We start from the raw sequence: 18117 nt of genomic DNA on the forward strand, positions 1-18117 counted from the left end.
ACTTATTTCAATCGTTTCTGCCCCACTCTGTGTCAACCTTGCTCTTTACCGCGTCTATTAAACTAATTTGTTTTTGATAATCTTTTCTATCGCTACTTTTTTTAAATTTCCCTCTGGGATAAATAAAGTATTTTTGAATTTGAATTGAATTTGAATTTATACGTTGATACATCTAATGTTTCTCCTTAATGACATTACCATGGAAAGACTGAATGTGCTAAATGGTGATTCACTGCAGCCTTTCCGGGGCCTCTCCAAATTGTGACTCGTGTTTGCTTCTCCTTTTTTCTCCTCTTCTCCTTTTTTCTGCTACATCTTTTTTCCAGTTTGGTACGAGAATACATGTGTATTTATTGTTAATCACTCATGGCTATAAGCCACTGTAACAACAAAAAGCTGCTGACAGCTGTGAAAAGATGCCTTTTTAACAACTACACCTACTTTTTCTCCAAAGCCCTGCTTGACTAGCTACTTCTTGCTTCCATATGTGGCCTCTTGCCTGTCTGCCTTTGGCCTAGCAGCTGCAGCTTTACAGTTCTGGGCCTTCTTTCAAAGAGTGGGTTTGACATATTGTGTCAAGTCATTTTGTCCTTGGGGGAGTCAGCACTGGGTTATGGAAAGATGGCTCTCACCTGTCTCCATTCTGGCTCTGACGGATGGCTACCTGTCTGTTGCTGCTCTGATGGCCCAAGGTCTGTGTTTCCTGGTGCTGAGTGAAATGCACAGCTGCCCAAACGAAGAGCAGACCTCTTTGCTCTTCTACCCCCTCACTGCATTTACCCGATACTACAAAGGTATGGGGAAAAGTCTGCGTAATACAGTAGCTGAAACTATAAACACTTTTTTTCATTATAGAATTATAGAAAAAGTGTTTATCTAAAAACCAAAATCTGTTCTGACATGAATTGAAATTGTGAATGCTAATATGTCTGTCACATTATGGCAGGATTTTTTTTCCTTCAAACAATGACTCATAAAGAATATGATCTCATCGCGATTTCAAAATAGAGACATGCTTTAAAGAACTAGATGTTCGACCTTAAGTAGTTCCTATTCTGTTTAGTTTTCCTTGTCATGTGCCAGTGGAGATGAAAGAAGAGAGTGGCAGTTGGGTTTCGATTCCCAGTTCATGCTTTTTGAAGAGACTGATTGAGGGAAGGAAAAACTGTTAGCACCTTTGATTGTGTCTGTCTGCTGTTGTCACATCCTTCCCATGAGTTGTCTGTGTGTGTGTGTGTGTGTGTGTGTGTGTGTGTGTGTGTGTGTGTGTGTGTGTGTGTGTGTGTGTGTGTGTGTGAGAGTGTGTTTCCTGTCCTGTCCACCAAATCCATGGGGCAGAGCTGTTGGACTGCAGGATGAGAAGGGAAACAGCACTGACAGAGCTGCGCCACTCTAAAAATCAATCAAATTTAAAAATTGAGATATGAAGTGAGGAAACTCTTTAAACAGTGGTTTATGATGAATTCAGAGCTCACCAAGTGATGCTGGAGCAGCTACTTATAACAGTGTACTTTGTTCTGCAATGTCAATCACATTTATGAGTGCCTGGCAGAATGTATAAACTGTGTGCCAACTACAGGCTACTGGCTCACTTTTCTCCTCATCAATAGACAGGTGCCTCAGTTCTAGGGCACATAAAGATTGAAAATAGAATATATGTGAAACTGTCTCTGTCTCACTAATGATCCAACTAAACCGTGATCTAATAGAGAGAGACAGGTGAAGACATATCCTCCAACGCATTCATAGAAACACATATATACACACACTGTAGCTTCTGAAATCCAAGTTGAGGTAAAATGCACACTGGGAAAAAAAAAAAAGGAATGAACACATTATGAGATGATCCACCGCTATCACTCTAATCCCCAGCGGTACATGTTGTTAATCTCTTTAGCTGCTAACATGTTAAATTAGCCCTAATATCTGCTGAGATTCAGATCCATAGAGGCCCACCTACGTGTGGGCTACCGCCCAGGTTTAGGTCACTCTTCTCCCCAGCACTCAAAAAAGATACAGACATTGGAGTGGGATGGGGGCGGTGGGGGTTGAGAGAAGTAGCAGTGATAGCCATTCGTCACCCTGCCTATCTCGCTCTGACAGATGGGGAGTGTGGCGTGCCACATAGAGGAGTCACTGCCTGTAATGACATTAGAGGCACAATGAAACCTGGTACATATTTCTTTTCCATCCTGCTCGGCCATTGACTTAGTCCTATGCTTCATCCTTCCTTTCCTCTCTCTTGTATTGGTATATCTCCATCCACCCTTACTGGAGATATAGTGCTGCTGTGCTACGCTATTTCTAAATCAAATGCATAGACGTTCAATTGCGTTCACAAACACATCCACATTTAAACAAGCAATCATGCACATAGCTTCAGTCGAGGCACAAAGAAGAAAAGTCCAAAAATCTAAAAGATTATATAAACAATTTATATATACTGTATATATGTTCAATCTTTTAGGAGGTGTATATATCTATATGTATGGATATATATGTACATATATTGTGTGTGGAGAAGATGTATTGTGTACTGAAGTGGGGTTTCTTGGGTTTCTTAGAAAACTGCTTGTCATGATAAATCACCTTCCCCAATTTGTTGTAACAAGTAGAATTAGGTTTCGGTAACAACAGCATCAGCAGAATTCTCCATGCACTACTTTTACAGGAGGTCTGGTTTCGTTCTCAACATTTTCCTTCACAATTCTGCAAAAGCAGAAATTGTCTCAGTGTAATTCGCTTTTGTTCCTGGTACTAGGACTTCTTGTCATCCACCGTCTCCTCTCACAAACTTTCCAGCTGTCTTTCAAAATGATGAATTAGTCCTGAGCAAGACTCAAAGTTAAAGTTCCTCTTTTTTGTTGTCCCCTTGATTTGAAGGGGTCATCTTCAGTGTATGTCCTTAATAGCAAAACCACATTAACAAGCACCCTACAGACGTCTATTAGAATGTGAAAAAGCACCATGTGGTGTATATTAGTTTTTAGTGACTAAACACTTGGGAGAGAGGCGACCTAGAATCAAGCCTTGTGGTGCTCTGAGTGTATATGTTCTCATTGTCCTCTCCGCTACACTTCTGAGACACTGAGAGGAAATGCTCATTAGATCTATGTGCTGAATCTATGCTCCCTCTCCATCTCTCCCATCCTCCCCCACTCTTCATCTCTCTCCCCCCCCGCTCTCTCTCTCTTTCCATCCGTCTGCTTAACAGATGGGAGGGTCGTGGGTACAGCTCTTCCCCTCCCCCTGGAGAGGCATGGTGCCTGTTCAAAAGATCCCTCTTTATGCTTCACTCCATTTCTCTGTTTTCCTCTCACCACTGTCATTCTCTTTCATTGTCACCTCTCCAACTGAAAGCTCAAAGATGTAAAACAAGCAGAGGAGCAACTGTTGTCCTTCGGTCTGCTTGGTGCCCCTCTGCTCTTTGACCTTAGAAATTGCCCAAGCCGGCCTCACTCCAGTTACCAGAGCAGTGTTAATGCAGGCATACCATTAGTCACAGTCCACAGAGTAGATAGAGTCCCTTTTGTGTATTCTTCAAATTCCATTCCTTTCCCCCCCTTTCCCTGCTTTTGGGATTAGTAAATTGGCTTAATATGTAATAGCTTGTTAGTTTTTTTTCTGTCTCTTACTGGGTGTTTTTACTTTTTCTTCTGATATTTTGTCAAAGTATTTGTTCCCCTTAGGTCAGGCATCAGTGGCCTGCCAAACATTCCAGCTGTGTCATGCCACCTAACCATGTTCAATAAGCACTGCTTGTTTCTTCACTTCCCTCCAGTTTTATTTCTTGGCGTTAAGAAGCTAAATTGGATTTAGTAAGTCAGTGGTAATCTGTTAAGTTAAACGATACTCTATAAACCACAAGGGAGGGAAAGGGAAAAGAGCCCGATGAGGAGGTGGGCACTCACTTCTTAACCAGGAACTGCCTGACTCTCATATGGGACGGGGGCGGGTGTGAGGAAAAATGGGGGGGTTGATGGCGAGTGAGGAGGCAGAAGAGAGGGGATGGAGGGAACTTGCCTTGTTGTGTAGGAGGAGGTAGACAAGGCAGGGATGAAAAAGGATGGGGGATCTGTCTAAGCTGGGGAGGCATCAACATGGTACTAAGTGGCAGCAGAACTTCACCTCGGGGAGTGTTGGCTGGTGCCAAGAGCCAGAATCAGGGATTAAATGTTCAGGACACGGGCTTAGTCTTAGCGTTAACGTTACGCAAGGCCTAAGGTGTTGCCCCAGCAGGTGTTGACATTGAGAGGTTCAGTTCTCAGTAGTGAGCTGCAGGAGGAAAAAGGGAGGAGGTGGAGGCCAGGAGGAAAGGATCATGGAGGTAACACCTCCTTGTTTGGAGCAGTGCCCGGGCTGGGTAATGTTGAGTACAAAGACTGGGGGGGTATGATGCTGTCAGCCTGTGATTGAGGTATGCCGACTTGATTGATATCCTTGTCTGGCTGTCTTGTGCCAAGCGCCTTAGTGTTGGCTTGTAATCCGAGTTTGTCTGACAACATCCTTTTTTGTTTTGTTCCGGAGGGTAGCTCTTTGTTTTTCTGTCTAAGGATGGGTGTGTTTGCACAGAGCAATGCTAAAATGTTTTGGATAGCCTCTTCAGAGCTGCCACAGAGTTATTTTAGATCTTGTTATTATTATTATGGTGCAGTCTGGTTGTTGTCTTAACTGCCAAATGATGCATTTATGTTCGCATCTCAATTCTCCCATAAGTGGGTGTATTCCAAACCATCATCTCAGGAAGTTTTTTGTCTTGCATTTCATTATTGTTGAGTCTTTATTGTTTTACATTGTGTTCAGTTTTCATGTGATGGAAGCTTTTGGGAGATAGTCTTGTTGTATACATAAAAACTGATGTGCTGCTGTTTCCTAAAGACATTTATTTATTTACTTATTTTGCATATGGACTCCAATCATTATATTGTAAGTTTGTTGCAATTTAAAATGCAATAATGCTTAGAATGTAGTACACAGCCTGCATTTTCTCTTGCACGCAAAGAAACAATCTAATGTCATATGCTATTGCCACAGGCCCTTGGCCTGTCACTAAGAGCCACTGGATCCGAGGATGTCTCTATTACAAACTTTTGTGATCAATGTCCTGCTCTTGAGCACTAAAAGGTCAAGTGTATTGCAATGTGCGGTACTCACCTCAGGGGTTTAGATTCTCCTTGTGCATCCTCATGCATGTTACTCAATAAGTACATGGATTCAGGTTATGGGAAGATAGAAAAAAATGGTAAAGGAAGGTGCATTACAATGTGCAGGTATGTGTACTGGTTAGTACAAATGAGAGAATATGAACAAGTGAGGAAAAGAGCAAGGGTGTTTGAGAAAAGAGAGGTAGAGAGTGATAGAGAGAGAGACTGCGACTGACATGTCTTTTGGTGAAGCAGTGTCGTCTTCCACATCAATATCTGATGCTTGTGCTGCCAGGTGCCGGAAATCTGGTTCAGAAAGAAGAGAAGAGAGAAGAAGGAGAAAGTGGAGAAAAAAAGGCAGAGTAGATGGAGTTTTTTTTTTTTTTTTTTTTTATGTGACGGTGCTGACAGCTCCCCTGCATTGCACTGAGCTTAAATAATGGGATGCTCATTTGCATAACGAGGGACGTTATCACCTCTACTGTCAAAAGAAAACACAACAACAGTTCTTCTGCTCCTCCCTGAGATAGATTGGGTTGGCCTACTTTAGCACTCTGGAGAGATGCACGGGAGCTCTGGCTTAGCCAAGCTCACACAAGAGTACACACACACACACACACACACACACGCATGCATATGCACATGGACACTCAGTCACTCAAACTTTTTTGAGCACAGTTTTCTTCCTTGCACATGCAGTCCAGCACATGAGCTGCTGGCCTCCACTCCTTAAACACAGGTTCCTACTCTAAGCAGCACAAAAAGAAGAGGAGTTCTAAGTCATTCTTAGTCAGATGCTGTCACTGACATACAGCGTCTCCAGCTGGATTCAGATCATGTTGGAACTCTGTTTAATTTCTGTCTCTAAGAAACAAACTTTTACTATGTTTTGTAAGATAAGCCTTGCCACTTTTTTCTTGTATTCTTCTTCCGGCTTTGTGTTGTGAGAATATGGCAAGACTGAGCACAGTTTTTTACATCTGTATTCTCTCCTCCAGCTCTCATCTGCCTTTTTGGAGATGGGCTGCAGATAGATTAGAAAAAGTTGCTGCAGTCAGTTTCACTGTCAATACGGTGCAGTTTCATGGGAGGAAACAAAATGTATTTCTCAGCACCGAGGTAATGTTACAGTGTTGGTGATTAGAGCGTTTAAGTTAGCGGCACATCCAAAACGCTGTCAAACTCTGTGAACGAGGCAAGATCCTGACAGCGCTGTCTCCTCTCATAGTCAGTTCTTGGGAAAAATAAAAAATAAAAAATGCAAAAAGTGATTTGCATGATATCGACAGTGAAAAACACAGCGGCTCTCACAACATTGTTGACAGATTCTTTGTCTTTCTTCACCCTCCCTTGTGGCTGCCATGATGCCACTTTTATTTTTTTTTTCCTCTCAGTGTTTTGCCATATTTCATTTAGTGCTTATTCTCTTCTACCCCTCCCTTCTCTCTTGCAGGTACAGATGCTGGAATCTTTGAGCTGATTGGAACAAATAGAAAGCAGAAAAAAGGCAGATAAAGGAAGAGCACCGGAGTGAAGAGAAAGAGGAGACAGAAGAAGAAAGAGGAGAGAGAAGAAAGCTTCAAGTTCTTCAGGAAGCGGAGAGAAAGAAAGAGACGGGGACGATGGGGAGGAAAAAGATTCAGATCACGCGGATTATGGATGAACGCAACAGACAGGTAAGTCTCTGGGGGATGGGAGGATGGATGAGTATGAGAATGGGGGAGAGAAAGGGTGGAGAAGGGAGGAAGGAGAGACACCCTACACCCCACATAGCCTTCAACAATTAAGGTCTTCTGGGAGTCTGGGCAATATGTGAACTGGGGGACAGAAAAGTGCACGCAGGGAAAGCACAGTTATTGCTTTTGGTGAAAACATTCCATTGGCTTAGCATGGCATGTTTGTTTTTGTTCTGTCCAACAAACCAGTGTGAGGGCACCAGGAGCAATGTTTCCTAAAAAAGTCCTAAAAACGTGTTATTTTTTAAAATCAATTCTGCAGCATAGTGCAGTGAGAAGGGTGAAGCCTGCACACATGTGAAGCACCTTCACACACTTAGGCCCACACCATGCCACCCAGTTTAACTCTCTGCTCGTGGAATATTACCAGGAAAAGGGTGGTGGTTGCACTTAAGAGGTCGGGTGGAGGAAAATGCAAACAAACAACCAAACAGTGATGGGAAGGTCTTAAGTGACACATAAGGAAACAAATACTGAATAATATTGAATCAGTATTTTGCTTGAGCCAAATCAGCAACTACAGCTGCTGTAACTTTCCTCTGTGTGGGCCATAAGTCGAATTTTCAAATTACAACTGAACCAGTGCATAGTAATTTGAAAAAAAATAATAATAATAATAAAAATAAAATAAATACATTTAAAATAACCTACTTGTTAAACAAAAAATCTAACTAATCTTACAAGACTTTTTCACAACAGCTGGCATTACTTGAGAGAGACATAATGAATAGTGGACAGCAAGATTCAGGCAGACACTAGCGTCTGTGGCAGGAAATAGATAGAGACAGAGCTCTCTAACTGCCCTTGAGGCCCACAATCGATCACTTCCTGTGGCATGGCTGACCACTGACACTTTGTCAGCTTCCTGGCAGCCCAATTGGATCCATACGCTGCCAACGTGGCCCCTGGATCACAGGTCAAACACATACACAGACCCATTTCATTGCTTTAGAGACATCTTTGTTGTCTGACATCTATAATTATGCTCCTGAATCATTTCACTGTGCGTTATCAAACGCTGTAATTTGTGGCCAGAGTTAAAGAACATGAACAAGATGAATTATTTTATGAGACAATAGCAGAGGAATAATTGAAGCAGAGGGCTGCACGGTGGTGTGGTGGTTAGCACTGTCACCTCACAGCAAGAGGGTTCCAGGTTCAATTCCCAGCTGGGAATGGGAATTTCTGTGTGGAGTTTGCATGTTCTCTCCAGGTACTCTGGCTTCCTCCCAGCATCCAAAAGCATGCATGTTAGGTTAATTGGTGTCTCTAAATTGTCCCTAGGAGTGAGTGTGTATGGTTGTTTGTCTCATTTGTCTCTGTGTGGCCCTGTGATGAACAGGGTACCTGCCTCTCCCCCAATGAATAGGCTGCACCCCCCCCCCCCCCCCCCCCCCCCCCACCCCCCCCATGACCCTACAGTTGGATTAAGCAGGTATTGAAAATGGATGGATGGAATTTCAGCAGACTTTGGATGTGGGAGACTGAGTGCACCTGCATTAATAAAAGTCACTCGTGTAAATGTAAGGTTACTGCAGGTTCACTTCAGAAAAAGGGTGCTTTCAGGGTCAGATGTGATTTTTATAAAAAAATATTTTAAAAAACAAACAAGGATTTATGACAGTATGTGCTCATATTCTAAATTGTTTTGGTTTTGAAAGAGACAGATAGAGAGACACAGAGAAAGAACTGAGAAAGGAGGAGGTCACAGAGTTTAACATGAGGACTAAAACTATCGTGTTGCAGCAGCACCCACTCTTCCTCCTTAGTGTTATCTCAGCCCCTCTCCTCATTCCACCTTATACTGGGACTGCAAGCTGCACCAGGCTCTCTGACTCCTGAGGATAAGGAGTGAATGAGGGAGACAGGAAGGACACCTGAGGGGAATCGATGCCTGAGATATCTGGGCTTTACTTACAGGGAGAAGAGGATGGAGAGGAAACCGGGCAGAGAGAAAGAGTTCACGGAAAGGAAAATCAATATGTCACTGTAGTTTGTTGTTTTGATCTTAAAATCATAGATTTCTCATTCAGTTGTTGTTGTAGTGAAATAACAGTTCTTCCTAACATGATATCATCAAGTCATGTGGAAACACCACATGCTTGCGCTCACTGTCATTCAGCATACCGCCTAAATAAATGACATCACTTCATTTTGCGGAGGTGGATATCACAAGACTGGAACAGAGACAGACACAGAAACTTAAATTTTCTTCTTTGAAAAAAAAAGAAAACAAAAAACGGAAGCTTTGGCTTTGCATATTTTCACTTCCTTTTTGAGGAAATGTCCCAGAGCCCTAGCCAAATAAACACCAGAGGACGTTGTATAGTGTTGCTTTCAACCACACATTCTTAACATACTTTAAGTCTTTTATGTCTAAAAAAATCTTGCCACCTACTTAAAACATAAAGCTAATGGTCTTCGGACATAAAATGAATATCTAACTACAGTTATGTAAAGAAAATTAAAAAAAAATAAAATACGACACGATACAATCGTTCTTCATTCCAAAGTATAGTATAATATTTTCCTGATTCCTATGCACTCCATAATGCGACCCTCTTTAGAGTGGCACCACTCTGTGTAGCTGTCAACGCTATCATGCCACCTACAGGGCAGTACTGCGCCCCCCTTCTCCCGCCCTCTTTGCTCCAGCAGCATCATCCTGGGAACAGGGCCTGGCTCTCTCTGGGCGGCCACTTCAGCCTGCCACCCCCAGGCCCCGAAACACTTCCCCAGAGCAGTGGCAGAAGGACTAGGCCTCCCTGGCGTTGACTGGCTGCCCGGAGCTCTGGACACTGGGCAGCAGTGTGTGGACCCTGGCTCCAAGCCGCCCGACCACTCATACCCTCTCCCAGCCTCGGGCACATGAAAGAACCTCCTGTGCCATAAACTCATGGGCTGTACACAGAGAGCAGACTCTCCCGATCCAACTTACACACAGACACACACAAGCACACAGAAATAGGCAGGCACACACACTTACAGTACCAAGATATAAGTGTGCGTGTGTACAAGTGGTGGCGTGGACTTGAGACATACCATCATTTTTTTTTTTGTCTATGCAGAATTCCCAAGTTTTAAAAATGCAAATGTACTCACATGTAGACATCTCAAACACTATCTCTATAGAGCCCATCTTGGGGTTCGACAAATTTACTGCAATCACTTCTAATTAGTGTTACCTCTCCAGCCAGAACGCTCAGTAGGCACAAGTTAAGATGGTTTGTTTGTGGTGAATTTTGTATCTGTGTCCTTGTGTGGGACATACGAGCTTCAAGGGGAAGGAACCCCCGAGGCCAAAGATCAAAATGGATCAAATGGTCATCAGTGACAGGAAGTAAAACAACTGGATCTCCCAGGTCCCACAAACAACAGATACTCCGACACACACTCGGCAGCAGGAAGATTAAGAAATGATTTTTTATGTCTCTCTGCATATGCCTTCTCTCTTCACTCACCATGCTAACTGCAGCATTGAAGCTGAAATAAGGGGTCTTCTTGTTTCTACAACAAAGCATTCTTCCCTCCAATCAACAGCACTGGGGTGAGAAAATGTGTGAGAAAAATTAACAGCAGGAAAATAATGAGGCCCACAGGGTAGCTCCTCACCCCTGAACCCCCTCCTCTAATTCCCTGTTTCCCACCTTCCACCATCTCCTTCAGTAACCACAGCAAGTGGCACTCCTCTCTGTCATATGTTCAGCACCGCACGACCTTACCTAAGAGGAGCTCACTAAGCTCTCACCTTCTCTCAGCTAGATTAGTTTTTGTTTTTTTTCATTCTTTCTGCATCCCTGAGCTTTCTTTTTATTTCATTCCTGGTTTGCATTTTCTTCACTTGGTCCATTGTGCTCACCCAATTCCCTCTATTTTCGCCTAACTTTAAAGCCTTATTGGTTGGTCTAGTTTTCTGCCTTTTCTTATTTGCTGTAGAAATAATTTTGTTGGTCATTTCGTATTCAAAACACAGGCTTTTTTCCTTGCTGTTTCATTCAGAGCATATTTTGAACACTTTCTAAAACAGTGTAAAAAGAAAAGAATATACCCATATGAAAAAAATGGGACTTTTTTTTTTTTTTAAAGCTTTTTGCTTATTATTTTTGAATACCTGACTTAAACAGTTTGACACTTTTTTAATTTTTAAAGATTTACTTTGACCCACAATCTGCAGGTCATTTACATCAAATTTTAATTTATTTTTCTCATGTAATGAAAACTCAGGTTAATAGGATTTTATTGCAGCTGAAATCACATAAACAAACAAACGCCCAGGCATGCGAGAGCCTGTGTGAAAAAAGGGAATTTATGTTTTGACTAAAATTAATTAAAAAGTGAAAATAATTTGACTTGTGTATACAGTGTTAGCTTTAGTGCCACACCAAGAGTTTATCCACCTCAAATGAATGACAGCAAAGTTATTTTTGTCTTTCCAACCACTAACTTGGGTCCTGCAATGTAACATAAACTTTTTTTAGTCATCCTTTTCCAGTTGCGGTTTTTTTGCATAAACAGGAACATACAGAGGAGCATAGCTATTGCAGAGCTGCACTGAAATGTAATTACTTGCTCTGGTAAGAACAATCTAAACTGATGTGTATTTTCGGGTCTAAAACTAAAATTTGCAGTACTAAAACATGACTATCAGTTTCATGAGTTAGCATTTAACTAAAGCGGGCTTCAACTGACGTGCCGAAAAAAGAAAAGTTTGGAGTCTGGTGCTTCCTGTTTCTACTGTACAATGAAGGCGCTCTGGAAGAGGATGATGAATGGGGTTTTGAAGAGAAAGAGGAGCATAGCATATATTTGAGATACGACAAAGCTTCTTTTGTCATAATGCCTCTCTTAACAGCTTCTTTGGCTGTGAGGCAGAGTTCAGACCAAGGTCTTGGACTCCAATTATTCCTTTTGCGTAAGCTCACGTCTTCCTGCTTTGCTTTGACAATGGGATAAGTGTTTGTCTCAAGACAAATCGTGCTGCTCCATAGGTGACTGACATCTGTGTGTGTGTGTGTGTGTGTGTGTGTGTCCTCACACGGCCATGTTTGGTTTACTAACCAGCAGCTTTTGGTGCCTGTCTCTCTCCACTCCTCCTCTTCCTTCACCTCCTCCTCCCCCAGGGAAGCAGGCAGGAGGTGGGAAGCAGAAGCGAAGCCATTGTGAAGGGGAAGCCACTGGCCTCTTCCTGTTATGAGAGGAAATGCATACAAATGTGCTTCCTGTGCGTCCGCCCCCTCTTTTCTCCCTCCTCTTCCCTCCCGTCTTTCTCTCACCCTTGTGGCAGAAAATTAGCCTCTATCCCTCCTTTTTCTCTGTCCCTCTATTTGTCCTGAGTGGTTCTCTCCTTGCCTGCCAAAGAAAAAAATGTGACAGCTCTATTATGCAAAGCAGGGCTGATTTCATTTTTTTTATATTATTATGTTCACTGGTAATTTTTTAGGTTGAGCACACATATAGGTACATATAGAGTTACAAACATACAGAGAAAGAAGATAGAAAAGTAAAAAAGAAGGTAATGTTTAGCATTTAGAGGTGAGTGTGTCTGTCTGTGTCTTGTGCATGAATCTCTATGGGGAAGGAGTTGCAGAGGAACATGGAGTGAACAAAAAGTGTGCTGCTTTGTGTCTATAGTGTGTTCACTATGCGCATTCTTATCGGTTAGATAAGTCAGAGTTTTCATGTCAATATGGGGTTATGAGGGTGTGAAGATGTTTTGGCCTCCTTCACAGCTTTAAAAAGAGGGTAACAAATTTAGAAAGAACATTTCTGTAATTATTGTAAAGAGTTTCTTTTTCCATAAGTCATCAATGTTTTAACAAGTTAAACTGTAGTTGTGAAATTTTGTCTGTTTTACTACTTCAAATATTCAAGAAGACTTTGAGGTCTGCAGGATAAGACTTTTTATTATAAAGTATTCTAGACAGAAAACCAAAATGCCACCCATTGACAGATTAGATTTGAGTCATGCTGATAAACATGTTTGACTTATTTTAATGGGAAGAATTTTTTTTAGACTTTAGTCTAAGAGCTCTTCTCCTTAGCTATCGTGCAAATGAACATTAACAGTTTGACAATGTTTAGTCATACTCCATTAGCTCCTGTATGTTGCTTATCTGAGTTGAGAAATGCTCTAAAAACTTTTCCTGGGTGTTTCTGCGTAATCTTTGTATGTGTGTGCGTGTGTGTGTGTGATGCTAGGTTTCACACCCTGGTTAGCAATACCCTGTGAAAAAACACAGTTGGGTTCACACTCACACTTACACAGGTCCTTCTTACCAGCACACAGGGCTGTAATGTCAGGCTCGTTGTTATTAACATAGTGGTGTGTCTAACAACACTCACTGACCAACAAAACAAAGATTGCTGTGACAATGACATATGGGTGGTTTCCACCAGGTTTTTTTTTTTTTCCCTGGCCTAACAACAAACAAAAACTTGAACTGAAACATGTACAATTATGGGTGCTTGAACAAAATTCAAATTATAAACTGAAAACAGAATATAGTAGATAAAGCACAGATCAGGCGCACCAGTAATAGCATCAGTTTTTACCCAAAGAATAGAGACTCCCCTGAAAGACGTCCAGAGCACAGGTTCTAGTTGCAGGTTGGTGGTGACATCACTAACTCGGATGTGATGACCTGAAACGGTCACATGACGGTATCGTATGAGGCCATGAAGTCGGCACAGTTTCTTTGAGGAGTGACATTGATCACTGAAGATAAAAAAAAATGTATGGGTGAGATGTAGACATGACTCATTCCACATGAAGTGATTAAACCTGTATTTTCATCTATGTAACATTTGTGTTATAAACCAGCTGTCTTTTAAAATGCATGTGCTCCCGATCAAGCTAACGTGCACAGTATAAATGCTTGTATCTTTATGGATGTACATCCGTAGGGTTTGTAATACATGTGTGTTGGAGGTAGCAGGTTGTAAGTGTCAGGTTGAGATATGGGGGTGTGGTGTGATATTTATGTAGGTGTTATTGTTTGGCCAGTTAAGGGTTTTCATAATCACACTCAGCCTCTTCCCATGGTGCTGTTAAAGTCGGTCGATGTGTGAATTATGATATGTGGGAAAAGCATGCACACAGTTCCACATTTGAAGTGTTGGGCTCAAGACAAGTTTGATTGTTTTTTGGCTCTTTTGTAAAAAAAAATGTACTACCAAAAGGAGCAGCATGAAATAAATGTCATCCAGATAGTTTGTTTCAATGATGTATGTTTTTGTATGTTTGCATGTGTACAGTTTTGTTTATGTGTGAGTGGTCCACTGAGAAGTGAGGGATCTTAGCTAGCATGTGGAGCTTCAATGTTAGACAAGAGGCTGTGGACCTCTGAGATTGTGCCACGTGTGCCACCTTTTGAAACATTAATGGCCCCAGCTGAGTGAGGGACTGAGTGATTGCATGATAACAGAGCAGAGGAGGCAGCTAACTGTGTCCTGCGTCTGCCCCTTGTGCCTCTTGCATTAAAACATCAGGGGAAGACAACACTCCACATGTCCTGTTCCTGAATAGTCTGCTTTGACCTTGTGTTCTACAATCCTGTTATCTTATTGACTGGCTCATGCACAATATGTACTGTTGCCCCACAACTGCCAGACCCTCATGGTGCTCATGTAAGTCGTGGATGATACAGGTCAGAGTAGATTAAATATGACTGTTGAATATGACTATTAATCCTTTTTGTCACAAGATGCATTTAGATTTTTCACTGTGGCGAGCTTTTTCTCCTTATTTCGCCTGTGAATCAGATGCGTGCTCTGAGGTACAGAACCTTACGTTACATACACAGGTTTGTCAGGAGTTAGAATGCCGTCTATATCTCTGGTCTCAGCCTCTGTTGTCTGACAGGGAGCTTGGCAAGACGCTGTGACATCACTGGAAAACATTTAGAGGGTCAGGGGGTTCAGGATATGTCAGTTCAATGCATGGTTTTCACCCACTCTCAGTCGAGAGAGAGACGGGGAAAAAAAGACAGGATGGAAGTGAGGAAGAGTTTGATATTCAGTTTCCCTGGTGCATCCTGGGAGATATCACTACAGGAAATCCAAAACTCTCAATATCAGTTTAAGCCATACTCTTTTCACAATTGTAAAGAGAAAATGCGAAGGACAGTGCATAGTAGATGGATGCTAAATATCTATTCATTCCTCAGATCTGTCATGAAAAAGGTGCTTTACGCTCTCAGTATTGTATTGTACTCTGAGCATGTATTCATTCTGCAGTTATTTTTTTCTATTTTTTGGACCGCTTCAGTGTTAGAGGGGAATATTCAAACATGCAGTTAATTAACAAACTAAGATGGTTAGCTACCAGCTGGGCACAGTTCTGGCAGTATTTTCCTCTCCATAAAAAGCTTTGTCAAGACAGATCTCCAATGTAATTAATACACACAGTCGCAGGATGAAATAAAAAGAAATTCGAAGAACAACATGCTCACAGAGGGAAGCTGGCTGTGGCAATTTTTTTTTCTTTTTTCCCATACGACTAAAGAGCTTGCACACACAGCTTGGAAAGGAAACCAGGTGCAGCTCTCTGGAATTAAATCACTTTCACTGCTCTAGTTTTGATCCAAACAATAGAGGAATAGAGTCTGTTCTGTTTTGACAATGTGGGCACTTGTATGTCTGTAGTTAAGGACACTGATCTTTGGGCTCACACACACACACACACACACACACACACACACACACACACACACACAGATGTTCTTGCATATACACACAACAGAGAGAGTAAAAAAGGTCATATTACAAGAGATATTTTTCTTGTTTTTCAAGTTTTTCATCATTTGAATACTCAAAAACAGCTTCAAATACAATTAAGTTACCTATCTGTTATTCATATCAATGGGTAGTTGTTCACAATGAAAGACGGTTCATTTGACAACTGAACAACTGAAAAATGTGGTTGAAATACTTTATTAAAATAGTTGTAGGTGTATGTTTTGTAATAGTTATAGGAGTTGTTGGGACAGTGAGCAACCTCAGGCTATATGAAGCCAATGCTTTAACTTGACTATGTGTTCCACAAAGAGCCTCTGTGTACTTTGATGGACAAGCAATAACTGATCTTCCCTACCGTTATCTGACAGAGTCAGAGCATTTTCAGTTCCCCAAATGGAAACCCAGCTTTTATTTTTTTTGGTCTTTTTTTTCCTGGTAGAGTGGAGGAGTTACAGTCAGTGGTGTTGAATCCTCAGCAGACATCACTTTCCATCTAGATGGTTCTCTGAAAGCTAATTATATTACAGCAAAAAAGTTAAGATGTTAGATTCCTTTTTATTACCTCATTACAGCTAAATGGGTTGAGAGATAGGGATTTTTTTTCTGTTGTGATCATTTTCACCACAAGTCAGATTAAATAAATGGATTTTATTGCAATAGTGTCTTTTTTTCTTCCTGTAAATTAAAGCAATTATTTATATGTTGATCTTGCCTGAGCCTCTCGTCATCTGCTACTTTTGTTCTTCATCTCTTCTCTCACCCAGGTGACATTTACAAAGCGAAAGTTTGGCCTGATGAAGAAGGCGTATGAGCTGAGCGTGCTGTGTGACTGTGAGATTGCCCTGATCATCTTCAACAGCACCAACAAGCTGTTTCAGTATGCCAGCACAGACATGGACAAGGTCCTCCTTAAATACACTGAGTACAATGAGCCCCACGAGAGCAGGACCAATTCTGATATTGTGGAGGTAAGTTACAAGAAAACACAGACGGCAAACGTTCACACGCACACTAATGCACAGGAGCACACACGCATGCCTGCACATGTACACTCATGCAAAAGCACAAGCAGACAGATGGTTACTGCTTTTGTGACTCATTCAGCAACCCTTACTTCTCTCTTTTAGTCTTCACACCTAACACAGTGTAAGAAATAATTGCTCCCATAGCTTGTCAGTCCTTCCCAGGGGTGCAGTAGCAGTATCAATCACTTTTAGAAAAGGTATTTTAAGAAACAATATGTTGATAATATATAAAAAAAAAAAAAATACATTTGTTTAAACTGTCTTCTTGTCTTGTTTATACTTTGCAACATAAAAGATGTATCTGCACATTGATCTGGGCCTTTCAGACTGTCCCCTGTGGTCTGTAATCACCACCCCCTGCCCTTGGTGTCTCGTCACCATCGATATAACTCTAAGAGGAGGATGTTGATCTGACTTGCTTTGGACACATGTCGCTAGAGTGGTTGAAGGCAATGTTAAAGAGCGTTGCCGCTGGGCAGGTAGATAAAGCAGGAAATGACGCTTACACCCTCCTGGAGCCTTAAGCTCTCAACGTGAACCACTTATGCAGTGTCCACTCTAGAGCTCTGACAGACCTTGTGGACCTCATTTACCTGCACAAGGCCCAAACAGTAATGTTGAATGAATCATATTTTTTCATTGTTATTTTGTAAAGCAATATATGAAACAATGTAATGCCCATATAATGGTACATACGTAAATCTAAATCAAGATTACATTAATTAGAAAATGTGTGTATTTCATATACGTTTGCCATTCACTTACAACTGAAATGTTTATGTTTCCCGCTGTGGAATCCTGCCAATACACCACTTCTCACAGCTTAAACACAAATTGAACAGATATTGAAGATACAACCTGCTTTTAGGCTTTATCTTTTACAACATATATGACATGATTGTAGATACTACGTGAAAGAGATGAATCCTCAACCAAGTTTGGTGAAATTCAGTTCGGTATTTTTTTTAAATAAAAAGACATATAGACTAAGTCCTGGCTCACATAATGTCACGGGCCCAGAGGTCCCTGAAATGATCAACTGAGTCCATACTCCCTTTTTAATGTATTAACGTATGCTCAAATTGTAATTCAGCTAACATCTGACTGCAGCAGAATATCAATTGTTTCCTGTCATAACAATGTATAAGACTATAAATCTATTATTGTGGGAAAACATATCAAGTGTACCAAAGCAAAAGTAGATATCAATGAGATATAATGAAAAAAAAATAATGCAATACATGGTCTGATGATATGACCACAGGATCTGACACAGGATCAAACAGCATGGGACAGGTTTTTATCTTTTCATATGGTTGTTGCTGGGCTTGTTGCCCAGTTAGGGTGGACAGATCCACGGGGTACCCAGCTGCTGTTCCAAATAGCACTCTGCACCGGACTACAAACCAATAAATATGGGATTTTGGATTTAAAAGATTTAATTTAATAATTACCATGATTTATGATTCTACCACA

At 41.4% G+C, this 18117-nt stretch overlaps 1 protein-coding gene across 10 annotated transcripts in view; it reads left to right on the forward strand.

The window, feature by feature from the left end:
- mef2cb (myocyte enhancer factor 2cb) overlaps nucleotides 1–18117 on the forward strand; it is a 70922-nt gene that overhangs the window by 24779 nt on the left and 28026 nt on the right. For all 10 annotated transcript variants that reach the window (XM_075468765.1, XM_075468764.1, XM_075468768.1 and 7 more), the window contains 2 exons: nucleotides 6598–6820; nucleotides 16381–16584. In XM_075468765.1, coding sequence (XP_075324880.1) covers nucleotides 6767–6820; nucleotides 16381–16584 — 258 coding nt within the window. In that variant the 5' untranslated portion in view covers nucleotides 6598–6766. The remainder of the gene's footprint in view (nucleotides 1–6597; nucleotides 6821–16380; nucleotides 16585–18117) is intronic.

Source organism: Odontesthes bonariensis, chromosome 6 (genome assembly GCF_027942865.1).
Source record: "Odontesthes bonariensis isolate fOdoBon6 chromosome 6, fOdoBon6.hap1, whole genome shotgun sequence".
Lineage (NCBI taxonomy): Eukaryota > Metazoa > Chordata > Actinopteri > Atheriniformes > Atherinopsidae > Odontesthes > Odontesthes bonariensis.